This window comes from Pecten maximus, chromosome 10 (genome assembly GCF_902652985.1).
Source record: "Pecten maximus chromosome 10, xPecMax1.1, whole genome shotgun sequence".
NCBI classification, from domain to species: domain Eukaryota; kingdom Metazoa; phylum Mollusca; class Bivalvia; order Pectinida; family Pectinidae; genus Pecten; species Pecten maximus.
Window position 1 is genome coordinate 20,341,815 of NC_047024.1, and position 27,984 is coordinate 20,369,798.

At 34.4% G+C, this 27,984-nt stretch overlaps 1 protein-coding gene across 1 annotated transcript; it reads left to right on the forward strand.

Annotated features, from left to right (window-relative positions):
* Positions 1-389: 389 nt before the first annotated feature.
* Positions 390-27,725, forward strand: LOC117336344 (protein limb expression 1 homolog). Its single transcript, XM_033896839.1, has 4 exons — positions 390-1,278; positions 12,810-12,973; positions 20,902-21,042; positions 22,374-27,725. The coding sequence occupies exons 1-4, from the start codon at positions 1,011-1,013 to the stop codon at positions 22,785-22,787; spliced, it is 987 nt and encodes a 328-aa protein (XP_033752730.1). The 5' UTR covers positions 390-1,010; the 3' UTR covers positions 22,788-27,725.
* Positions 27,726-27,984: the final 259 nt, after the last annotated feature.

The following is a 27,984-nucleotide window of genomic DNA, read 5'->3' on the forward strand; positions in this document are numbered from 1 at the left end:
ATGCCGTTTATCTTTTTTAAAGATATTTCTTATTTATTTTTATATTGTAAGAAACTTTTCTTATAAAACTCTGTTAATAAATAAGATTTGTTTTTTTCTTGACATTGTATCATCCCTAACGCCTAGTACTTTCAGTACTTTGATACTTGAAAAAAAATGACTCTGAGAAGATAGTGCAATGAAAACATGAGGAGTTAGCTCCCTTACATCAAGGAGATATTTAAGCATAGGAAACGGTCCTTTATGACAAAAAATAACTATTTTAAGTGCCAATATTAAGAATTGGTGATGAAATTTTATTATAATTCAGTAATGTTGCATTTTTATGGCAATACAAATTGTATTTACTAGATCCGCACTAACGTCTGAAAGGTCACAGGTCACCAACATGGGCGACTGAGGGCTAGGTTGTGTATCGCCAGCGTAGTTCATGAAATTCCTGGCGTGTTTGAGACAGAATTGATTACTAGCCATTGGACTCTGAATCATCTTCCTACTCAAGAATCGTGAAGTGGAATGTTTACATGGGGAATACTATGTTATAGATAACAAGATGGCAGTGGTAAAACTTCTTTTGGAAAGTGTTCGACGAGACATTGTCACAGTCGTTGATTCGGTTGTCAACCATCAAAGGGTTTAGATCATTTCCACATAATCGATTTGTCTCAGATAATAGCGAGCTTTCTTGTCACCCTGTTATCATTTGTCGTGAATGATTGGACTCTCAAATCGTAAGTAACTTAATAACACCGATTTCTCCGAGATAGGAATTTGTTGAAACAAGCTAGCTGCTGTAGTCAGTATCTGGTTCGGGGATTTAACTGGAATTGAATGTGACAAAGATAAGATATTGTATCAGTGCACTTTATGGACCCAGAGCTTCATTAAGGGATTATATTTAAACCCCTGCACACGGGGGAGTCGTTGGCATTTCTGGAGGAACTCCAGACTGACCACCATATCCCTTCAACGCTATTCATAGACTGACCAATGTAGTTCGTCAGAATTAAATGGCATCATACAACTACAACCAACGAGGTCTGCCACAGAAACCCGTCCCAGCTCCCCGGGGAGCCAGATCACCAAACTCGCCCCATGGAAACCCTATGTCTGCCATGATGGACCAACCAATGTCATCGCAGGTGATGGCTGCTGCGGCAGCTGGTATGGCCGCATCTGGACAGGCAATGAACGATAATCGTGCAAAGGCCGTCTTAAAAGAGGCTGTGGATGCAGTGGTCAACAGCTTTGCCAAACATTCACATGGATATGGACGAGGTATGATTGTTTTCAAAAGAAACATTTCAGGTCAAACCTCATTATCGCCAGAAAAATCTTTTACTAGTTATTTAAATCAAGTATCAATAATTTCGGTTGATTGATCGGATGTTTGGAGTCATAATAAGGTTTGACTTGTATGATTTTAATTATTTTATTAATGATTTTTATGACTACATGTACTTCTATAGTCGAATTCAGTCATTATATTTAAACCTTACTCATATAGGCCTGCAAGTTGAGTTCTTAGAAATGTAAAATAAACAAGACGTCTCTCAAAACAGTCTGCAAAAAAAATGACAGTAAATTGAATATATCTAAATTTTGGTAGGATTTGCAAATCTGTGAGATTTCTTAACCTATACTAGTTTAACTCTGAAAGAATTAATAGTGAACAAGAATATAATCTTAAAAAATTCATTGTACCATTATAAAATTATAGTGAATAATTTCAATTTCATTTCAGTTACATAATAATTTCCCTTTGTTATAAATTAATTTGAAAATTGTTCCTTATATTTTACTACTTTTTCCTTCATATAGGTACTGCAAACAGCTTATTTAATCTAATTGAAGAAAAAAAAAAAGAAAAATGTCTTCAAAATAATATTTCTTTTCGTTTGCAATGTATATTATTTTGATTGATGTAATTCTTTATATATACCAGGTATATATGAATGCCAACAAAAATTATATATATATATGTCATAGTTATTTATTGCTACATTGACATGGCCATGATCACAGTTCAAATTCATTCCCCTTCCCGGATCCGGACCGGGTCATCCACTTTCCAATCTTGCTAATGGGATATGAAAAAATAACCCAGTTGATTAAGGGTAAACGAGATCTAGACTTTCCAGTCTTTATAATTACTCACTAATTCAGTTGGCAATAATGCTTTACACCTCAATATGGCTTTTAGATGGACTGTAATTATCATCTGACTGGAGGCTTATAATTAATTACCTGGTTTTCTCAGGGTTAATTATATATAATCAATTACCATCTAATGTAGATTGTTGTGTACGTCCTTTAGAAGTTCCCAGAAATGCTAGATTTTCACTTTGCGTTGCCAGACTAATTAGGATTACACTGAAAAACATGTATAATGGTTGTACTACGACACTTTTGCTAATTATGAAATTTGCAAAAGAGACTGATCATGAAGTATGCTAGCTAGTCAATGTGTAAATATTAGTGAAAAAATTGTCACAGTTGATGCATGCTGTACATTGTGAGACTGGCCGAGTGGTTAAGGTGTCCCGGCACTTTTAACGCTAGCCTTCCACCTCTGGGTTGCGAGTTCGAAACCTACGTGGGGCAGTTGCCAGGTATTGACCGTAGGCCGGTGGTTTTTCTCCGGGTACTCCGGCTTTCCTCCACCTCCAAACCTGGCACGTCCTTAAATGACCCTGGCTGTTAATAGGACGTTAATATAAACAAAAACAAACCAAACAAACCAAAGTCTTTTTATCTCTCAGTATGTGGGATTACGTAAATGAATTACATGTACAGCTAATTACAGTTATAATCTTGAATCATATTTTCACTTTTCGTTATCATTTTCTCAGCTTATTATGAATACTTTAATAGGGCTCCCAGATTTTATTTGGAGGCTGTATACATTGCATGTGCATGTACCAAACCATCTGTGTACATCATGAACTTCAATTTGTGATAAATTCTAAATATGCTTGCCACTGACAGGACAAACTTCCCTCTGGCCCCTAAATGTTAATATACCTGTACATTCTATACAGGTGTATCACCAACACCAAACAGTGAATTTGACCATTGATTTGGTTAATGACGTGTGCTGTACAGGCAATTTAACAGTAGTTTACACATGTACATCCTGAAACGGAATATGTATCGAACAAGTGAAATTGAATAATTCATATGTCTGTAAGGTGACAGGTCAGGATGACATACACATACAAAAATGTCTTAAGACAAGTTCTGATGAACATTTTGTAAACCTCCTGAATATATCACTCAAAACTCATTACCGCACTGATTTTAGCACAACCCCATATATTTCTACTTTGATGATTTAGGACATATAGTGTGTGTTCCACTATTACTTACAATATCAGTAATGTTAGGAGATTTCACCTAAAGGTCAACATGCATGCATTCATGCTAATTATAATTACTAATTAGATTAAATTATTGGTGAGCCATTATAAATAGCTAGAGATCAACATCTTTTTCTCCAATAGCTCCAACCCCAATAGCTATAGACTCCCGTCCTTCTAGATCTTAGCCCCATCAAACATACATGTATATCAAATTTAATGTTTTTCATCCAGTTATCCATGCACAACTACTAGCAGTCACAGCTACCTCCTTTCAAATATTGAAACATGAAAAAAATACATGATTTTGTCACCTCATCAATGTTCTTTATATGGCAACATGAAATAATTTTTTCTGTCATTCATATTTCAGAATTTTCTTAGACTAATATTACATTAGACAGCCTCATTATCCAATTGTAGACCTTTATAAGCTTGCTTGCATGTAGCATATGATGTCGGATGCTTTCCTTACATGCACCTTAAAGCTTGCCAACAAAAACAATTATAATTTGATCAGGGCATCCTGCTGTTGAGTCAACATGCACAGTTGGCCATGGCAACTATTCAAATTCTCAAAAATCTGAAGGGTCATGATCAACACACGTTTAATATTCAAAATTCAGTTTGGAGAGTCAAAACATTTAGTGAAACATCTGTAATTATTGTACATGTATAATATATATATGTATGTAAAATAAGTGATCATTTATGTATAAAAAACATTTCTGGTGAGCTGAACTCCTGCCCCTGCCCCCAATACTGATGTTGATCCCCTCATTCTGTCACCTTCTCTACGGCCTGATCCTTTTTCTTTCATTTCCCATTCAGTTGGAACAAATCTTAAAATCAGACACAAGTTATATATAGTTTACTTTGGATCTGTAAGCATGGGTTTCTAGTTGAAGCTTATTTGATACTTTTGAATGTCCACCTTGTGAGTAAACATACGGATATAACTAGTGTATTTAAATTTTAACATGTACGGCTTATGATTCAAAACAATCTGTGAATTTGTGATTTAAATATGGCTTAAAAGGCTTAAGTCTTCGTTTAACTATGAAACCAATGTCAGCCAGTCTGTGATAGCAGTGTCAACACTATAACGCCAGTACCTACATTAAATATTGGTTTTCTTCTATTAATGTTACTGGCTTTGTAAAGACTGAACTGACGGTAAACACTACGGCAGACTGTCAGTATGTCCTAAGTTCCGTACAGGTCTTTATATAGACGTGTGCACAGGACACGTAATGGTATTGGTTACCTGGGACTTCTTTCTGATCATCATCAGACAAAGTCAGCTATAATGTCATGTTTTGGGATCGGAATTGCATTTGTCCATCACTATAAACAATTCAATTTCATCAAAACTGCTGGTCAGTGCTTTCTGTGAAACTTTGCAAAGAAGCAAACAAAATTTGAACATAATCATTCCCCATGATTTTCGATTCCCCACGGTCCAAGCAAGAGGTGGGAACATAATACAGTATTTCGACTTCTAACACTAGAATTGCATTGCATTTTGTATGCAAATAATCTTGTCCTGCATGACTTCAGCTATACAGATACCCAAGCTAGTGCATGTACATATTATTGCATTGGCCATATATATAATCTATAGTGGAGAATATGGTGATATTGTTGTTACATGTAATTTGGTAGCCTGAGTTTCCTCTGGCCCCGACACCATGTCTGGTGTACATGTACATGTAGGGCCCCTACACCAGACATGGTGTCAGGGCCAGAGGAAACTCGGGCTAGTAATCCGGTATACCCATGAATTCTTGCCTACAGTACAATTACAGGTAGATGATCATGAAAGGGTGGTCATTTGGCACAGTGGTAACACATTTACACTTGCCTTTCCCCTAGGCAACCGGGATTCAATTCCCCAATATGGGATGTGAAAAGGTATATGGGGTCATGCAATCGGTCTGACCATGTGGGTTTTTCTCCATGTTCTCCGATTTCCTGCAACAGTAAGACCTCTCACGCGCTTCAATCCGGCCAACAGGCATGCGCATGATTAAGATGAGTTTATTTAACTTGTTTCATAATCGTTGTCAAATAATTAAAGTTTACAAATTAATGCCCCCTGACAGTTTATTTTTAAAAGATATATTTAAACACACACACAGTCAATGATCATGAGTCTGTTGACCAACTTGTGTAATATTGTGTTTCAAGACTGATTTGAGATCAAACATTGCATGTATGTGCACTGGTAGCTGGGGCCGCGGTGGCCGAGTAGTTAATTAAGGTAATTCTGCGTGTCCCGACACTTTATCACTAGCCCTCCACCTACGAGTGGTTAAGGTGTCCCGACACTTTATCACTAGCCCTCCACCTACGAGTGGTTAAGGTGTCCCGACACTTTATCACTAGCCCTCCACCTCTGGGTTGAGAGTTCGAAACCTACGTGGGGCAGTTGCCAGGTACTGACCGTAGGCCGATGGTTTTTCTCCGGTTACTCCGGCTTTCCTCCACCTCCAAACCTGGCACTTCCTTAAATGACCCTGGCTGTTAATAGGACGTTAAACAACATAAACAAAACCAAGCACCGGTAGGCTAGCTAGCTTTAGCTTATATATAGGTAATCAAGATGGCAAACCATGATCCTGATGACTTTAACCATATTTGGCACAGATATGATAATTTACACTTATTGCTTAATTAATTTGATTTGTACAATTTTTCAGTATCAAGGTAGGATGAGAAATTGTAAATAAATGCAGCTTGTTGCCCATGATTTTTGCTTGATTCATGTTTTGTAGGGAAGTAGTTGTATATATATATAGACACTGCAGTGATTCATGTGTGTCACTGTGTGAAATCACACATCACCGACGTTTTATGGCGTTACAGAGTTTAGCATTAGCATTTCAATCAGGTCTACCATCTTTTTCATTAATATTTCACATAGACTTTATAAAATACAGCCCCGACTTAATATCATGGCTGCAGCCTTTGTCAAGTGGTGTGTCATTAAACTAAGCTAGAATGTAATTCCATATGTTTAGAGGCAACCCTGTATAATTTACTGGTACATGTAAATTTAACTTTAAAACCAGTATCAAGAAAATTTAAATTTTATCTTTACTACACTATCATTGTTAAGTGAAGATTTGAAATAGTTTCAAACCTTCATAATTGCTAAAATTCATTTAAAAAAAAATCCTTTTTCATCATTAATTTGCTGTGAATTAAATGCTTAAACAGTTTTAATATGAAATTTACATTTTAACTACTTTAAATGTTAAGTTGACAGGGCTTTTCTACAAATATGATACATTTGTATAGTGTTACAATCTAGTGATATTTAGATAGAAATCTAACTAAACTCCAATCAAAAGGAAAAGAAATCCACTTCACATCAGACAAGGCCTAGCACATCTATTAAGTAAAACTGCAAGAAGAAAATGATAATTACCCTGATATTTAATCCGTTTTTTCGTAGTTGGGTTGTGTGCATGAGTATAAATGAACTATGTGTAATAAATTTCATATCATGAAAAAATAAAACAAGATAACTGAATGAGCTAATTACAGGATAATGTAATTAGATTTGCTGGTAATTTTACTGAGCAATTACGTGGCTTATTTATTACAAGCTATAGCTGGCCATGGCCGTGGGTCAAGCTTTATGTTGTCAGATAAATATGATATGGCAGCAGTACTAGTTCACAAGTATTTTGAACTGCAGATTTTCATCATCATTAAAGTTGGTGGTGAACTTAAAAAAAATAAATAGGGTGCAATTATTTTGATGTCAAATTTTAAGAAATATAGGAAATGCTCTTCTGTTTTGCTGTGACCTGTGACGACACTGTGGACTAAAAACCAACGTAAGTTAATTGTAAGCAGCAATGCCGTTGGTCAACTGCTGAAGGTCTGAACTTCAGTAATGGTAAATTACAGTCGGGGTCATTTTCTGCAAAGTCTATAGCTATGTCTCACTGGTGTTATTCGCTTAATGGTATTGAAATTATCGAGAGAGAGAAAAACTAACAAAATGGACAATTTCACAAAAATCCAATTTTAGAAAAGCCTTGACATTAGCCTTGAAGCCTCAAAAAACAACAGTAATAAAATTGTCTATTTCTTCAAGTGCAGCGTACGCACATATGGGTTTCCTGTTGTAGATGCAACAAAGTTCCTGCATGTGAAATGCATGCTCCATTATGTAGACAGGAATGCTGCATGCAGCTGGTATGATTGTCAGATCTAGATTTTAATCCATAGTCTGATATAACGGGACAGGTATACGTACTTCCATAAAGATAATGGTAATGATTGCTTATAACAAATTCCACAGAACATGAAGAAAAATTTGTTACAGGATAATGTTGAGCCTGCAAACTCGCCAATTTTAATTTACTTCCTAATTCATTATAATATGACCATTAATATAAGCACAGCCCTACCTCCACCTTTTTTCCAAGAAAAAGATGATTGGTGCACTATTTGAAACATTTATAAAAAGTTTCTTACCTCACTGGTCTGCTAATATAATCATTAGTCTTTTAACTTTGATGACCATGGCTTGTTTTTGCTACATAAATGTATAAGCACAAGTAAAAAAAAAATAAAAATAAAAGAATTTCCCTCCCAGATTTCGCAAGAAAGCTTTTCCCTGTGGCCTAGTTTTGTCAGCGTATCAGTGTGCACTTGCTAGGTAAAATACAGAAATTTCTACAATTATGGTACTGGGTACCTGAACAGTAATAGGTTTTGAAAATCGGGGCTGGCTGGAAACTGAACGTGAATCACTTGTGTAAATTTTGCAATGTGTACATTGTGTACGTACTTAAACATGATATTGAGACATTTAATATTACTGGAGAAATAATGTGTCTGATCATTGAACTTGGTATTATCTTTTGTTGGACAAACCCCCAGTAATCTCAAACACATCCACTGTGTGTGTATACAGATCTGGAGTGCCGAGGATTAAATTTAAGACATTATGTACACGCCTCTGAAATGGCTAGTTGTCTGTGACACTGTATTTAAATAGGTTTTTTATTGTCAGTCACATGGAATAGATTTAAAATTGAATGACAACGGTGGGAGATTTAGTGTCCTTCCGGTAGACATTTTTTGTCCAAATACCATTCTTTAAATTCCTATACAACATATATAGATAGTGCTAGAATCTGACAATAATTAAAAAAAATAAATAAATAATGTGCAGAAAGTTGTCTCCTTGTACAGAATATATAATGTTGAAGCATTTAATTGCTACATTATATTATATGTAATAATGCATAAATATATATTTATTATATATATATATTTAAAACATATAAATACTGTTTATGATATTACATTATATAAGAACATGTACACCATATGTTTTCCCCATGGTCAGAGCACAAGAGATACTCAAATAGAAGATATTTGCCTCCAAATGAACAGATCAACCGAGAAACAAAGCTCCTATTATACATTAGAAGCTTAAAGGGAAAGTTTGAAGCTTGAGGATGTCATCGATCAGGACCCAACAATTTCAGTAGGCATTCAAAATACCAGTTTTTCAGCTTTATTTGAAACAAAATTCAAGGCCGTGACTCATGAATTGATGACCTTAGCCCATCTTTAAAATTTGGGGTTTAATTTTAAGTTTGTAGTGAAATTGACAAGACAGGATATTTAAACTAAGAATTTGGAAATGTCAGAGAAAAATCCTGACAAATCAACGTAAATTTAGCCTGCACTTGTCTGGCCTCCTGATCGAGATGACGGCTGAAACGCGAAAGAACAATGGAGCATGGAGGAGAGGAATGTCTGTACGATAGCAATACATCAACCCCAATAACTATCATTATCATCCGATCTGGCACAGCTGTTAACACTGTGTTCCAGCTCAATGAACTGGAATCCAATCCTGGGTGTAACATTTGTAAGAAGTCAACAGTCACAAGTCCAGTAATATTACTGCCAACTGATCAAACATTCACAGCTTAAATGGAGGGATTCTCTTTTTTATGGTTCAAAAAATATTTTCAATTACATTTTATTTATTTTGCAGCCATTTTATGAACTACAAGGTAGTTTAATTATCATTCAATGGATTTTTATATCAGTTAACACTTAATTTACATAAAAGTGATAAAACTAACTTATAATACACACAACCTACCCAGATATTTGATGTGAGGGTCTTAACCCCTTACAGCACTCTCAAGCACGATACCAGTCTTTTATATACATGTATACCATCTGATTAACTACAGCAATTATTCACAACCGAGACTTTTGATTCTGGCTCTTGTGTTTGCAAGGACAAGTCTACTTGACATAATTTAACCAAAAAGTTGGTGATTTGACTTCAAAAATACTGGTAGGACTGGTATCTTTTACAGGAACAAAAGATTTTTATCCATATATAGTTTTAAATAATGTTAAATGTGATCTTCTTTTTTTTTTATTATTCAATTCTAGATTTAGAGTCATTTAATAATATTTTATTTTAGAAATGTTGTGAAATAAAGTCCTTGATTGAAGCTAATTATATGGTTTTAGTCAGTGGACTGTTGATCATATGATACTTCAATAAATCAACTAGAGCCATGATCCCAGTTCTATCTTCTTCAATATGAATTTTCTCAAGTTTCAAATCTAAATATTCTATTTCATATACAAATCTTCTAATTTGGAAAGCAGTGAAGTATCCTAATTAGAAAAAGAAAATTAATGGTCATATATTCTTGGTGGTAGCATAAAAAGTATACAGATAAACTTTGTTTATTATCTCCAACTCTGATAACTCGTAGACCATGCAATTAGCATGAAGTAAAAATTTGGTCCCAACAGTTAAAACTTTTGCCTAAAATATATACATTGTACTTGAATACCTCAAATAAGAAATATTCAGGTTATCTGAAGTTTCTTTTTCGTGATCCTTCTGTAATTTATGTGTTACCATTTATATGCATGTAAATTATTCTTTTTGGCTTGGCAGAGCCTTGACCTTCAAAAACTGAATTCTTCATCAACGTTGTCAACATTTTTATATAAACACAAAGATAGATTGACATACATGCATGTACTTGTTTGGGATGTCAATCATTGCTTCAGCTTGGTTTGTATATTGACAATGGCATAATTCCAAATGTAATGTACATATGCATGTACAGCCTTAGCTTCCTATCCAATTAGCCTTTATCTATTTTACAGGTTTGTGAATACTGTAAAAGTGACGTAGTAGATCTTTTCATTTGAGTATCATATAGATCTGTATAGTAATAGATATCGGCCCCACACTAGGTTTTAAATCTATTTAAAATCAATGAAGATAAATTCTCTATATCTATATACAGGTAAATAATTTCAATACCTGTACAGGTAACATGCAGGTTATTGATGGGTACTGAGGAATTTAATCTTAATGTCTCCCCATGCTGTCTTGTACATGTTAGAATCGTACATTTGACTTACCCGGTAGTAATTCTCCACAGCAGAACTCTTCATTCAGAACTATAGGTGTACAAAATTTTAAACCTTTGTGTGTGATGCATATACTATTTCTGTATTTATTGTTGCCAATTGTACCCCATGGGATAGACACACCAGGTCATGATGCTTGGGTCAAATCAAGAGTCGTAGGCGCGACATTTTTGCCTCATTTCAACATTTTTGTCTCATTTTCTTCACTTTTTCACATGAAAATGGAACAATATACACCCAGACAAAAAGCTTACTGAATTTTAATCATAAAACCTATATTATAGGTCTCTCAGAAAGATTCAAGCATATATGTGATGCTGCATGATAACAGCCATTCTATTCAGAATTGTACCTTTGAAATCAAATGCAAACATAGTACATACACACACAGTTTTCCCATGTATTTGACAAAGTTTGGAAGTTATGAAGCCCAGATGAAAGTTATTGATATGATATACTCAAACCTAGTTGTTTGTTTACCCAAAGGGGCTTGAGTTCTAGATCTTTGTCACTTAATAACGTGTAGTAGCTATAGCTATATAGACCTATATAGATTGACTCCTACAGTAGTATAAATCATTATCAAGTCTCTACAAGGAGCAGAAAGCTATTAGGGATATTCACAATAACAAAATATCTTCACAATTATCTCATTATCTGTGTGCATACTAACTGGCGATCGTGAAACGAAAGAAAATGTTTTTAACAGGGATTAAAATGCCTTGAATTCTTAGATTGGTGTTTTGGGCTTAACTCTTTGTTTGGGACATTCCTGTTGGAACTGTATAAGGTCAGATTTCTTATCTTCTAGATCTTTGATAAAAATTACCCATTCATAAATTTACAGTATATTTTCTGTTCGATAATTACCTGAGTTGGTCACTGTTGATACGTACGAGTCTAATGATTCGATCAATTCCTGAAAGTTTTAATATAAAGCCTGATTCTATTTTTCTCTATTGTTTAAAAATGTTTTGTCTGTGCATTTGACTTCTCCTGTGGTCATGCAAGAAGTTGTGTGGCAGCAGGGGACCTCAATCAACATTTATTCTCTGTTTAAATAAACTTTGAAGACTACTGGTACATGTTTAAATAAACTATGAAAACTGCATGTCTATCTATCTGCCAGGTATACTATCTGTATACATTACAAAGTAAATTTCTTACTTAACCAAGCTAAATGATGAATTTGTCTGTGTTCAAATCTGCCTTTTGTCCAAATAACATATTAGAATTTATTAAAATTTTACCATCAATTAACCATTTTGAATTTTTGAGGTACTTTCTCCTTGCAAGTTACAACAAGAATTTAAGTAATGTTGTAGTAAAATCAGTGGACCTTGATCATATATTAAAAATTGCAATTGCAATGACCCATGACATTCCAGAAAATGTAATATCAAGATTTATATAGGAACTTATTGAATTATAGTTGAAAACTGAAAATGGCCTTAATCTTAATACTGTCTTCCCCATGATAATTGTAAGTTTGAAAATTGAAGTAATTCATCATTATCGTGACATTCCAGACAGTTCACAAAGAGATTTAAACGTTTCGATTCAGCAGCTACCTTCAATAAAATGATAGGAATGAATGATATCTTAGAATTTATTGCCTCATTGGTTATGAGAAATGTTATATAGTGATATAGACAATATTTGTTGATGTATAAAATTTTAATACAGATACACATGTAAACCCATTATAATCATACATATTACATAAAATTTGGCAAGAATTACTTGTATCCCTAGTGATTTCTTGAAATGGTTTATTTGTACATGTATGTAAAAACAAATTTTAGTAGATGAAAATTAGTGTTCAGACAATTTTCAATTATAATCAATAATTGACCTATTGATCGCCAGTAATTTATAAATCAGATTTAAAAATTTTATTTCACAGACAGATGTTTTTCTAGGTTCCTGATTGGTCAATTTCAAGTGACCAATTTTTTCAAACATAATAAGTAACTTTTTCTTGTGTTTTGGTTACAGTGAATGTGGTGGAAGCATTACAAGAGTTCTGGCAGATGAAGCAGGATCGTGGGGCAGACCTGAAGAACGGAGCCCTGGTGGTATACGAATCTCAGCCGTCGTCTACACCGCCTTACGTTTGTTATGTCTCACTCCCAGGGGGAAGCTGCTTCGGCAGTTTTCAGGTTTGTCTACATTTTGATATCAGTTCCAGATATTTGAGTCAACTGACTTAGTCACTAAGATGGTATAGTCCAATGAGACTAATACAGTAGTCCTCTGACTAAGTCACTAAGATAGTAGTCCAATGAGACTAAGTCACTAAGATAGTAGTCCAATGAGACTAAGTCACTACGATGGTAGTCCAATGTATTATGAGACTAAGAAAGTAGTCCACTGACTAAGTCACTAAGATAGTAGTCCACTGACTAAGTCACTAAGATAGTAGTCCAATGAGACTAAGTCACTAAGATGGTAGTCTAATGAGACTAAGATAGTAGTCCACTGAGACTAAGTCACTATATAGTAGTCCACTGACTAAGTCACTAAGATAGTAGTCCACTGACTAAGTCACTAAGATAGTAGTCCACTGACTTAGTCACTAAGATAGTATTCCACTGACTTAGTCACTGTAAAGTAGTCCACTGACTTAGTCACTATATAGTAGTCCACTGACTTAGTCACTATATAGTAGTCCACTGACTAAGTCACTATATAGTAGTCCACTGACTTAGTCACTATATAGTAGTCCACTGACTTAGTCACTATATAGTAGTCCACTGACTAAGTCACTAAGATAGTAGTCCACTGACTAAGTCACTAAGATAGTATTCCACTGACTTAGTCACTATATAGTAGTCCACTGACTAAGTCACTAAGATAGTAGTCCACTGACTAAGTCACTAAGATAGTAGTCCAATGAGACTAAGATGGTAGTCCAATGAGACTAAGTCACTAAGATAGTAGTCCACTGACTTAGTCACTAAGATAGTAGTCCAATGAGACTAAGTCACTAAGATAGTAGTCCACTGACTTAGTCACTAAGATAGTAGTCCAATGAGACTAAGTCACTAAGACAGTAGTCCTCTGACGAAGTGTCTAAGATAGTAGTCCAATGAGACTAAGACAGTAGTCCACTGACTAAGTCACTAAGATAGTAGTCCAATGAGACTAAGTCACTAAGATGGTAGTCCAATGAGACTAAGTCACTAAGATGGTAGTCCAATGAGACTAAGTCACTAAGATGGTAGTCCAATGAGACTTAGTCACTAAGATAGTAGTCCAATGAGACTAAGTCACTAAGATAGTAGTCCACTGACTTAGTCACTAAGATAGTATTCCACTGACTAAGTCACTAAGATAGTAGTCAAATGAGACTAAGTCACTAAGATGGTAGTCCAATGAGACTAAGTCACTAAGATAGTAGTCCACTGACTAAGTCACTAAGATGGTAGTCCAATGAGACTAAGTCACTAAGATAGTAGTCCAATGAGACTAAGTCACTAAGATAGTAGTCCAATGAGACTAAGTCACTAAGATAGTAGTTAACTGACTAAGTCACTAAGATAGTAGTCCACTGACTTAGTCACTAAGATAGTATTCCACTGACTTAGTCACTATATAGTAGTCCAATGAGACTAAGTCACTAAGATAGTAGTCCAATGAGACTAAGTCACTAAGATAGTAGTCCAATGAGACTAAGTCACTAAGATGGTAGTCCAATGAGACTAAGTCACTAAGATAGTAGTCCAATGAGACTAAGTCACTAAGATAGTAGTCCAATGAGACTAAGATAGTAGTCCAATGAGACTAAGTCACTAAGATGGTAGTCCAATGAGACTAAGATAGTAGTCCACTGAGACTAAGTCACTAAGATAGTAGTCCACTGAGACTAAGTCACTAAGATGGTAGTCCAATGAGACTAAGTCACTAAGATGGTAGTCTAATGAGACTAAGATAGTAGTCCACTGAGATTAAGTCACTAAGATGGTAGTCCAATGAGACTAAGATAGTAGTCCACTGAGATTAAGTCACTAAGATGGTAGTCCAATGAGATTAAGATAGTAGTCCAATGAGATTAAGTCACTAAGATGGTAGTCCAATGAGATTAAGATAGTAGTCCAATGAGACTAAGTCACTAAGATGGTAGTCCAATGAGATTAAGATAGTAGTCCAATGAGATTAAGTCACTAAGATGGTAGTCCAATGAGACTAAGATAGTAGTCCAATGAGATTAAGTCACTAAGATGGTAGTCCAATGAGACTAAGATAGTAGTTCAATGAGACTAAGTCACTAAGATGGTAGTCCAATGAGACTAAGTCACTAAGATGGTAGTCCAATGAGACTAAGATAGTAGTCCAATGAGACTAAGTCACTAAGATGGTAGTCCAATGAGACTAAGATAGTAGTCCAATGAGATTAAGTCACTAAGATGGTAGTCCAATGAGACTAAGATAGTAGTCCAATGAGACTAAGTCACTAAGATAGTAGTCCAATGAGACTAAGTCACTAAGATGGTAGTCCAATGAGACTAAGATAGTAGTCCACTGAGACTAAGTCACTATATAGTAGTCCACTGACTAAGTCACTAAGATAGTAGTCCAATGAGACTAAGTCACTAAGATAGTAGTCCAATGAGACTAAGTCACTAAGATGGTAGTCCAATGACCAAGTCACTAAGATAGTAGTCCAATGAGACTAAGTCACTAAGATGGTAGTCCAATGAGACTAAGTCACTAAGATGGTAGTCCAATGAGACTAAGTCACTAAGATAGTAGTCCACTGACTTAGTCACTAGATAGTAGTCCACTGACTAAGTCACTAAGATAGTAGTCCACTGACTTAGTCACTATATAGTAGTCCACTGACTTAGTCACTATATAGTAGTCCACTGACTAAGTCACTAAGATAGTAGTCCAATGAGACTAAGTCACTAAGATAGTAGTCCAATGAGACTAAGTCACTAAGATAGTAGTCCACTGACTAAGTCACTAAGATAGTAGTCCACTGACTTAGTCACTAAGATAGTAGTCCACTGACTTAGTCACTATATAGTAGTCCAATGAGACTAAGTCACTAAGATAGTAGTCCAATGAGACTAAGTCACTAAGATAGTAGTCCAATGAGACTAAGTCACTAAGATGGTAGTCAAATGAGACTAAGTCACTATATAGTAGTCCAATGAGACTAAGATAGTAGTCCAATGAGACTAAGATAGTAGTCTACTGAGACTAAGTCACTAAGATAGGAGTCCAATGAGACTAAGTCACTAAGATAGTAGTCCAATGAGACTAAGTCACTAAGATGGTAGTCAAATGAGACTAAGTCACTAAGATAGTAGTCCAATGAGACTAAGTCACTAAGATGGTAGTCAAATGAGACTAAGTCACTAAGATAGTAGTCCAATGAGACTAAGTCACTAAGATGGTAGTCCAATGAGACTAAGATAGTAGTCCACTGAGACTAAGTCACTAAGATAGGAGTCCAATGAGACTAAGTCACTAAGATGGTAGTCCAATGAGACTAAGTCACTAAGATAGGAGTCCAATGAGACTAAGTCACTAAGATAGTAGTCCACTGAGACTAAGTCACTAAGATAGTATTCCACTGACTAAGTCACTAAGATAGTATTCCACTGACTAAGTCACTAAGATAGTAGTCCACTGACTTAGTCACTAAGATAGTATTCCACTGACTAAGTCACTAAGATAGTAGTCCAATGAGACTAAGTCACTAAGATGGTAGTCCAATGAGACTAAGTCACTAAGATAGTAGTCCACTGACTAAGTCACTAAGATGGTAGTCCAATGAGACTAAGTCACTAAGATGGTAGTCCAATGAGACTAAGATAGTAGTCCACTGAGACTAAGTCACTAAGATAGGAGTCCAATGAGACTAAGTCACTAAGATGGTAGTCAAATGAGACTAAGTCACTAAGATAGTAGTCCAATGAGACTAAGTCACTAAGATAGTAGTCCACTGACTAAGTCACTAAGATGGTAGTCAAATGAGACTAAGTCACTAAGATAGTAGTCCAATGAGACTAAGTCACTAAGATAGTAGTCCACTGACTAAGTCACTAAGATGGTAGTCCAATGAGACTTAGTCACTAAGATGGTAGTCAAATGAGACTAAGTCACTAAGATAGTAGTCCAATGAGACTAAGATAGTAGTCCACTGAGACTAAGTCACTAAGATAGTAGTCCACTGACTTAGTCACTAAGATAGTATTCCACTGACTTAGTCACTATATAGTAGTCCACTGACTAAGTCACTAAGATAGTAGTCCAATGAGACTAAGTCACTAAGATAGTAGTCCACTGACTAAGTCACTAAGATAGTAGTCCACTGACTAAGTCACTATATAATAGTCCACTGACTAAGTCACTAAGATGGTAGTCAAATGAGACTAAGTCACTAAGATAGTAGTCCAATGAGACTAAGTCACTAAGATAGTAGTCCAATGAGACTAAGTCACTAAGATGGTAGTCAAATGAGACTAAGTCACTAAGATGGTAGTCCAATGAGACTAAGTCACTAAGATGGTAGTCCAATGAGACTAAGTCACTAAGATGGTAGTCCAATGAGACTAAGTCACTAAGATAGTAGTCCACTGACTAAGTCACTAAGATGGTAGTCCAATGAGACTAAGTCACTAAGATGGTAGTCCAATGAGACTAAGTCACTAAGATGGTAGTCCAATGAGACTAAGTCACTAAGATGGTAGTCCAATGAGACTAAGTCACTAAGATAGTAGTCCAATGAGATCAAGACACTAAGCAGTCCAATGACTAAGTCACTAAGATAGTAGTCCAATGAGACTAAGACAGTAGTCCTCTGACGAAGTGTCTAAGAAAGTAGTCCACTGACTTAGTCACTAAGATAGTAGTCCACTGAGACTAAGTCACTAAGATAGTAGTCCACTGAGACTAAGTCACTAAGATAGTAGTCCACTGACTAAGTCACTAAGATAGTAGTCCAATGAGACTAAGTCACTAAGATAGTAGTCCAATGAGACTAAGATAGTAGTCCAATGAGATTAAGTCACTAAGATGGTAGTCCAATGAGACTAAGATAGTAGTCCAATGAGACTAAGTCACTAAGATGGTAGTCCAATGAGATTAAGATAGTAGTCCAATGAGATTAAGTCACTAAGATGGTAGTCCAATGAGACTAAGATAGTAGTCCAATGAGATTAAGTCACTAAGATGGTAGTCCAATGAGACTAAGTCACTAAGATGGTAGTCCAATGAGACTAAGTCACTAAGATGGTAGTCCAATGAGACTAAGATAGTAGTCCAATGAGACTAAGTCACTAAGATGGTAGTCCAATGAGACTAAGATAGTAGTCCAATGAGACTAAGTCACTAAGATGGTTGTCCCAATGGACTAAGAGAGTAGTCCAATGAACTAAGTCACTAAATGTAGTCCAATGAAGAATGTAGTCCATGATAGTAGTCCTAATGAGATCCAATAGACTAAGATAGTAGTCCAATGAGACTAAGTCACTAAGATAGTAGTCCAATGAGACTAAGATGGTAGTCCAATGAGACTAAGATAGTAGTCCAATGAGATTAAGACACTAAGATAGTAGTCCAATGAGACTAAGTCACTAAGATAGTAGTCCAATGAGATTAAGACACTAAGCAGTCCAATGAGACTAAGTCACTAAGCAGTCCAATGACTTAGTCACTAAGATAGTAGTCCTATGAGACTAAGCACTAAGATAGCAGTCCAATGAGACTAAGTCACTAAGATAGTAGTCCAATGAGACTAAGTCACTAAGATGGTAGTCAAATGAGACTAAGTCACTAAGATGGTAGTCCAATGAGACTAAGTCACTAAGATAGTAGTCCACTGAGACTAAGTCACTAAGATGGTAGTCCAATGAGACTAAGATGGTAGTCCAATGAGACTAAGTCACTAAGATGGTAGTCCAATGAGACTAAGATAGTAGTCCAATGAGATTAAGATAGTAGTCCAATGAGACTAAGTCACTATATAGTAGTCCAATGAGACTAAGATAGTAGTCCAATGAGACTAAGATAGTAGTCCAATGAGACTAAGTCACTAAGATAGTAGTCCAATGAGACTAAGACAGCAGTCCAATGAGACTAAGTCACTAAGATAGTAGTCCACTGAGACTAAGTCACTAAGATAGTAGTCCAATGAGATTAAGACACTAAGATGGTAGTCCAATGAGACTAAGACACTAATATATAAGCAGTCCAATGAGACTAAGTCACTAAGATAGTAGTCCAATGAGATTAAGTCACTAAGATGGTAGTCCAATGAGACTAAGATAGTAGTCCAATGAGACTAAGTCACTAAGATGGTAGTCCAATGAGACTAAGTCACTAAGATGGTAGTCCAATGAGACTAAGATAGTAGTCCAATGAGATTAAGTCACTAAGATGGTAGTCCAATGAGACTAAGATAGTAGTCCAATGAGACTAAGTCACTAAGATGGTAGTCCAATGAGACTAAGTCACTAAGATAGTAGTCCACTGAGACTAAGACACTAAGCAGTCCAATGACTAAATATAAAAAGTCATTAAAGGCATTAGACATTAACATGCTATTGTTTATTTGTTAAATACTTTAATGCATAAATTTAGTCAAACAGTGATTGAAAAACCAGGTTTGTTTCAGAATGTATTTTAAATTTTAAAACAAATGAGAAATTGAGACAAGCTTATATAATTACAGGACAGTGAAATAGACAAAACATCGGTTATTGATATTTCTTCTGAACTGACATGTAATAGATATGGGTGGGCTGACAGTATCTCCTGTATATATGTAATTCTCTACACTGGACCAGTTTACGAGCATAAAAATTATTGTCATATTACTACAAGGCATGAGCTTATTGTCTGATAAATGGATTTTGTTACAGTGTAATGTTCATGTCAGATAATTAGCTAGAAACCTGAAAATTAAGGCAATTTTTTTTTTTAAAATCATGAAAATTTTACAATGGTCAATTTTGAAGGGCATTGTGATCAAAAGAGCCTGCTAAAAATTTGGAAAATATGCGATCAAATCTTTAAACAAATAGCCGAAGTTTTTTGTGTAAGGCTAGTTAAAAAAAAAATATATTATCTTCACTTAACATTTTTATTCAGTCAAATAAACTATACATCCTATTGACATTCGTAGTCGTGTCATTATTAATGAAATAACTTACCCGGTATTTATTGCTGTTAAAGGATGATTATACGATAACCAGGTCTAATGAACACCGTAATTATCTGCTGAATTGCCTCCAGACAAATTTTCTTTGAATTATCTGGCCATTAAAGCAACATGGGTAGGAAATTATTGGGTAATTGTTGTTTTTTTTTTTTGTTTTTTTTTTTGAAGTATGGCTAGATTTAAATGCTACTAATTCTAGTTGTAAACGGTAGCTATATGCCGTCTTTGTTTCGCGGTACTTAACTGTGTATAAAATGCCTATGGTGGCCTGTTTGTTATTTGTATTTGTGAGATTGTAGTTTACATTGTATATAATTAAGATTACAGTTGAAGATAACAATAACATTACACAAGCTCAGGTACCGGTGTTTCTTACAACAACAGCAACAAAAAAATTTTTAGCTTGAGAAATATTTCAAATCTACAGATATATAAATCTAGATTGAATTAAAGAAGATCATTTTGCATACATGCTTCCTATTTTGATATTTTGATCCTGTTTCCCAAAAGCAACATTTAAGCAGAATAATATATATGAATGAGACTTTATTTTTGAATACCCTTGAGAATATTTTCTCGGCATTCTTTAAATCAATAGCAATTTGTATAGGCCTAGAATACCTTCCTGTTTGCAAGGAAATAAAATTGGTTATGAAAAATTGATTATGGAGTGTTTGGCCTGAATTATCGATGGTGATGTGTACATCTATATACAGTATATACATGTACATACAGTACATACAATGCTGGAGGCCTAATTGAAGTTAATGTCTCGGTAGGTTGATTAGGTTTTTATATCACAACATACCTTTTTACTATGGGAAGGGAGATAACCCTGTATTGCCAAAGTTATTTATTATATATACATATATATATATATATAGTCTGTAACATTATTGTGTTGTATATCTATAGCATTGCCCCACGAAGGCCGAAGCCCGAAGGAGTGCTGCCAAAATAGCCCTGATGAATTCCGTATTTAATGAGCACCCATCACGCATGATTACAGACGAGTTCGTAGATCATGCTGTACGTGATGCCGCTGGTTCTTTTCAGGTGAGATATATGTACTTAATAAATACATACCTGTTGTCAAACTTTTGTATTTACAGGATAATCAATTGTTTATAAGTGAGCCAAAACTGGTAGAGGGACTCTTCTCAAGATGTCCATGCAAAATTCTACTATGGCCATTCTTAATTCTTATTGGGAATGCAAGAAATTGCTTGTCACTTTTGATTCACATAGTTGTGGGAATTGGTTGGTAGCATTTACTCAGATTTTTACTGAATATTTTGGGAGTTTGCCACCTGGCGAAAATTGGGAATATTTTGTGCAAGTGGTAAAATTAGGAGTCTCGGGGTGGGGGCATTGATTGCAGGATTTCATATCCTCATGCCAAAAATATCAGATTTAAAGATTCTAGTAATTTTGATAGCTTTATCGGAGAAAAAAAACTCATGTTATTGGGAGTGAGGCTTTTTATTCACACCAAATTTAGGTTTAAAGGCAGGAAAGATGCTGTAACCCAGATACGTCTTGTGTGACTGCTAGGGATACCACACCTAGTACAGAACAGATGTACTAACCATACATAATCAAACTTTTAATTATCGTTAATTAACTTCTGCTATATCTCCCCATTAGTATCATTTGAATTCAGATGGTTTTGATTTGTGGTGAGCTGTACATGTTGCATATTGGAGGAGACTTTGTCCATGATTTACATGTTTTCCTGAAAACAACAAATCTATAGCCATCAGTGTTATATTGTATATATATGCTGATCATTAAGTCAAATAAAGCCTGGTAGCTAATCTTCTTGCTTCAAAGGAATTTCATTAGGCCTTACTACATGTAAAACCATGTATATACTGGTGAAGATACCAAATGAACAGACTTGGGAACATAATTCCATTATTTCATGTAGGATTTACTGTCATGACCACTGCCCCTAATTTTTGCAAGGAAAATTACCTTAGTTTGAAACTAGAATCAGACATATCCCAAGTGACAAAAATTATAAATCTCAATTCATAATTTTAATATTCTAGAGCCAGTGGCCAGTCTACATATAGAAACCAATTTGGTTTTAATTAACCTACATAAGTGTTACTAATCCCCTACCAGTGAAACTGGGGGAGTGTATACAAGGTTTCCTCTCTTGCACGTAATGCCAAAGTTTGTCAGTTTTAAGGCTTTTCATTTTGGATCGAGATCAAGGTCAAGATCAAGGATCACTGTTACTTTTTTGAGCGCTGGCCGTTAGGGGACATGTATTGCTTCAGCAATGCCCAGTATATGCTTGTTCATCAGGAAAATGAGTCCTGTTTTTGTTTGTTGAATTGATTACTGAAACTAGCTATAATTTCCCATTATACCCACAGGGAGCCCCTGAGCAGGCAGACAACCCAGCCACAGGAATCGGTGCCTTTCGTTTTATGTTGGAGGCCAATAAAGGCCGCACTATGTTAGAATTCCAAGAACTGATGACAGTGTTTCAGCTACTACACTGGAACGGAAGTCTGAAGGCAATGCGTGAACGCAACTGTTCCCGACAGGAAGTGCTGGCACACTACTCACACCGCGCTCTGGACGACGACATGCGCTCACAGATGGCTCTTGATTGGATAGCCCGCGAACAGGAGGTGGACGGCATCATTAGTCGGGAATTAGAAATTTCAGAAAAAGAACTCGAAAGTGCTAGATTAGCTGGTCGTGAGTTACGGTTCTTCAAGGAAAAGAGAGACATTTTGGTGCTGGCGTTGAGTCAGATTGGACCCCCAGAGAGCATGGCATGAAAGCATTAGTACCAAATTAATTCACGAGCCAAAATATACAGCATATATACAATTACCGTAGACTAGAGAAATCAACTCTCTAGCTACATGTTAAATTTCTGAAGCATTGCTTGATTTGTTTCAATTGGAAGAGATCTTTCACTAGAATTTATGTTCTTACTAAAGACTGTTTTTACAGATAGTTCCTTTGTACAAGTATAATTTACTTAACATTTTTTTGAGATACCAAAAATTTGGATCAGTCTTCTAGGTTGTTTAAGTTACCAAAAAATTATACAAATGTATCAATTTTCCAGTCTTAAACAAATGAAAAATGCTAACATATTTTCTGTAAATTTATGTTTTTTATATTTAAATTTTATTTATTATTTAATTTGAAATATCCTACGGGATACTTAAACTATACTTTCCAAAGGTAATGAGATTTTGTCGAGTTTTGTTCTGTCACATAATTTAGTCTGCCAAAAAAGAAAAGGTTGTAAGAAAAACAATTGTTTCTAACTGTTTTTCATCCTGATTATTCATAAGGATTTTTTCATGTTGTTTAATTAATTTGTACAAGTAACTACAATGTACTTTATCTTGATCAGATGCTAAAGACAACTGTAATGTTTTTAGAACGATGAAGCAAGCTGTATTAAACTAAATTATAATCATACCAAAATCGTTGATCTGAATCAGAATTACTCCAGTAATTTTGCTCAACAATTGTCTCTTTCGTTCGTGATTGTTTATATAATTACAAATATAACCTATATTCAGAATGGAATTAATGTAAATATTTGTTCATGGAAAGATTTAATGTGTTTTGATAAAAAAAATTAATTCAATTTACTCATATACAAGTACTATAAGATATAATATTAAACTGCATTTGTACTTTGGTTAAGTGGTAAATTAAAAATGCTCATTTCATGTTAACTGTCCATATTTCATTCAGACGTCATTTCATTTATTAACTTTCTGTAAATCATTTTAGTATAGGGTTGATAAGACACTGACAAAAAAGTTTGGAAATTAAAAAAACATAAATGTGTTTATCAAAATGAATAAGAACTGTTTAACACATAAAGGAGATTTTTCAGTTACATGTGACATATTCCACTTGTACTGCAAAACTAATAATGATAATTTGATGCGGAAAGTATATATTAATGGGATTCTGTGTGCTATACTGTAAACAAAATTTTTTCCATATGCACAGAAGATTAAAATTCGTGAAAATTAATTACTGCGAAAATGGTTTCAATCACAGGTACAGTAGGCCTTTTATGACTGTAAATCACAACAAAAAATTGCCATGAAAAACTTGTTAGGTATGAAAACATAAATTAAGTCGTCATGAAAATAACTTTGTTTACAGTAGTATACAGTACAGATATCATCATAAATCATACAAATTGTTTTATCTACGCTTGGATTTAAAATGGTTCAAAATTGTAAATATAGTCTCTATGGAAGTATTATATAGAAATTATATTTTTTATAGATATAGATATTATTTTCTGTCAACTTACTCTCGTACAATGTCGTGAATGTGTCCTGAGTGTAAGTGATTTTCTTTTGTATGTTTTCTATTGTTGTTCTGTATGTAAGTTTCTGTTATTGTTTCCGTGTGTCCTACACTCGACATTGTCCATTTCTAATACTCAAAGGAGTCTATAAGCATGAAAACTGTATGGGTCGATCATTATTTTCATTTGTTTTTCTCTTAAATGACATTGATGAACTGTAAGTTCAGAGCAAATTACATGTATTGTATTATTAAATGTAGGCATGAATATTTTTACAATATGACATATTAGAATTGGAAGAACAAATTCAAAGTAGAGAAAAATGTTCATGGTATGGATATTTTGATATCTATATAGCTATTTTCAAGCCAGCTCAGTTCAGATTATATACAGTTGTATATACAATTATCTAATAACCTATATGCATTTAGTGGGTATCAGTGTGCCACAAAATTAACTTTTAATTTTCCAAAACTGCTGTCTCCTGAAATAACACATATTTACGTCTTTATATGAAATTGTACATCAAAACATCTTAATAATGGAACAAAAATTGTGTCCTGTGTGGTTCTAGATCCACTGTATAGCTTTTATATACAGTAGATATATTCCTAACTTCTAAGCCGCTTATTCATGTCCCTGTATCAAAATCATTGTTCATAAAAACCTGCAAAACATCCATTTCTTGGTATTAAACTGAAAATCCAATACAAAATATGAGCTTTCATCTGCGAAGCATAGATGCAGTCATTGTATATAAAGTTATCAGATTTGATTTCTGCAATCAAGTATGAAGTGTGAATGTATTGTACTCCTTTAAATCCACTTTAAAATGTAATTGTCATCAATACATAGAAGAGTTGTTGGACCATCTTATCAGTTTACAGTTTTTACCAGAATATTCTTTTCAGAAAGGGCTTCCATATATCTGGTATTGTCATTCATGGGTATATTTGTATAGATTTATACATTTCATCTTCTCTGTTATTTGTTGTGAACCAAAAATCATAATTGAAATTTTTGTATCTATTCATAAAATATCAACAAATTGATGTTGTTTAAGTGCTGTTCATCAAACCTTTTTGATTGTTAAGAAACAGATCTAGCTGAAAGATTTTAACTAAACGTACAGAACGTCATTTTAATTAAACCAAGTTGAATTTTTTTTCAGAATTAATTTTCTAATATATATATTCTTATAAATACAGCATTGCAGTAGAATTTGTTTTCTAATTACATGGCTATTAAAAGTTTGAAAAAATTCAGCATTCATTTTTCAAAATTTATACATACAATGGAATTTTTCATTTTATGTCACCATTGTGTTGATATCCTCATTGTAATCTACCCATGTTGAAATCATGATTTCTCTTTTTTAAGTGTTCATATTATGGATTTTATTACCCCTGTGATTATATACAGGAATGGTAGATTGAGGATATTCATCCATAACGAAACTTAATCATCCATTGGATATATTTCATCTCATCTAATTAACCAAGAGAAGTCGTTTTGGTTCGCAGAGTAATATGATTTTTCTCGTACCCCTAAAAAGGATTAAAAAAAATATGTAATAATTGTGCTTGTCTTATTTCCAGTATATTTCGAAATGGTGAAATATTTTCAATTTTATGGTTTCAAAATGTGCATGTTTTACATACGTTTCACCATATGTGTGAAATAGCTATATCTCGCCTTGCATGAGAAAACACGAGTGGAAGGTGAATCGAGTCGAAGGTTTTACGTTTGAGATTTTTTCCTGTTTGGGGTAGGAGAAGAGTATATCTCTTATAAGTGCAATACTAAGTCACTATCAGTGTAGTAACAAAAACAAGGTGTAAAGGGTAATGCTAGTATATATGGATCAAAGTTGTTTTAGTTTTACTCAGTGTACATATCAAAGTTTATAAAAACTCATCCTTGTATTCGTTTAGGATTTGGGAAGAGCGATCTGTCTATAATTATACTGACAATGCCTTGTTTGTTTGCTGTTGTGTCTGGTAGGACAATTGAAGTGTTTAATATATTTATATATGGTATTGTATTGTAAAAATTAATGCTTTGTTGTTACCAGTGATTTTATTAGAAAATGTTGGGGCCTGTTTGTTTATGCGGACAAACTGGTTCGTCAGTTTTTAAATGTATTATTTCAAACATATATCTTGATGGACCTGCAAATGTTTATTAATACAGGCCTTGGAAGTTTTTGTCGAGGCTTGTCTGAAAACAATATAAACTCACCAGGTCCGTCTTTATTTCATAAACGAACAAACAACTGGTCGATCTGTTTGGACTGTGGAAACGAAAACAGCCTTTGGTCTATGTTGAAAGGGAGATAACTTACCTTTTTCATACGAGATATTTGACATGTGTATATAATTAGCATAACCAGAAAACTTACAAAAAAGTTTGTTTTAAATTATCTATTTATTTACACAAAATTATAAATAAGTCACCATATAAATACAAAACAAATTTTAAGGAACAAAATATGTTTATAAATACGATTAATTTTGTTACTTTGTAAAATTATTTTTTCTGCCTATTGTCTATGGGTTGAGTAATAGTAGAATGGTTCAGTGCTGTGTTCTGTAAAAAAAATCTTAAATGTGTTTATAACAAGCGCTAAATTGCCAAGATATGTCAAATTTTAGCCTGTATACACCTTATGTTACTTGGGTGGGAAAGTGAAGATCCAAGTTATATTCAATGAATCTCTTTAGTTTGATAATTCCATGAACAATGTTAGATCTTTTACAACACTCATCAATATCATTTCCATCTTAAATTAATCGCATTCTACCAGTAATAATGTTTTCTTATTTAAACCATCATATGAATTGGAACTTTTGACCATAATATGAATTGGAACAAAACATTCTCTGAACCAATGTCAAGGAAAATCAATGAAGTATATGTTTATTTAGACATTTATGTTTATCCAGAAAAGTAATTTCTTACTCTAGTGCTAATTTATGTATGCATCAATTTTCTGCTTCATTTTCAACCCATTGAAGTTATTTTGCATTCATGGTGTATATGAAAACATTAAAAGATTTTGTTGGGGCTTATCGATATACATGTAAATGCTGTATACCCAGTGGCTTCATTTTTAATCAAAACAGCATTGTAAACGTAAGAAAATGTGTTATATTCAAAAATGCTTGCTGTTGCAATCCCAACTTGCTCTACATATATATCATAGGGTGTTCTGGTAAACACTACTGGACTGACACTAGTATATTTCTCATGCATGTGATATAATTGTTCATTGTAGATGTCTTTAAATATTTTGTTGTCAACGCGATGCTGATGTATGGAAGATGTCAGCTTTTTTGTAAGTTATATATATGAGGCTTCTCTTGTTATTTGGCATAATATAAAAAAATTATTAACCAATAAAACACTCTTGCCATAGGTAAAATTGTTTCTGGTTTTCATTGTTATTAGCTCATCGATAGGTGAAGTTGTGCTAAGATTATTGGATAATCCCTATTCAAATTTAAATTTTAAGGCAAGTTAAACATAAGATTGACTCAATTTATTTAGGGGGTGGGGGGAGGCACATAAAGATTGACTGAAATTAAGGAGGGAGCTCAAGATTGACTCAAACTAAGGGGGCATAAAGATTGATTTACATTAAGGGGGGGGGGGGGGGGGGCGGGCATATAAAGATTGACTCA

Excerpts from the sequence above, each read along its gene's own strand:
- LOC117336344 (XM_033896839.1), top strand. The coding sequence starts at position 1,011 with ATGGCATCATACAACTACAACCAACGAGGTCTGCCACAGAAACCCGTC. Across the intron at positions 1,279-12,809 it reads TTCACATGGATATGGACGAG|TGAATGTGGTGGAAGCATTA; the intron begins GTATGATTGTTT and ends TTTTGGTTACAG. Across the intron at positions 21,043-22,373 it reads ATGCCGCTGGTTCTTTTCAG|GGAGCCCCTGAGCAGGCAGA; the intron begins GTGAGATATATG and ends TTATACCCACAG.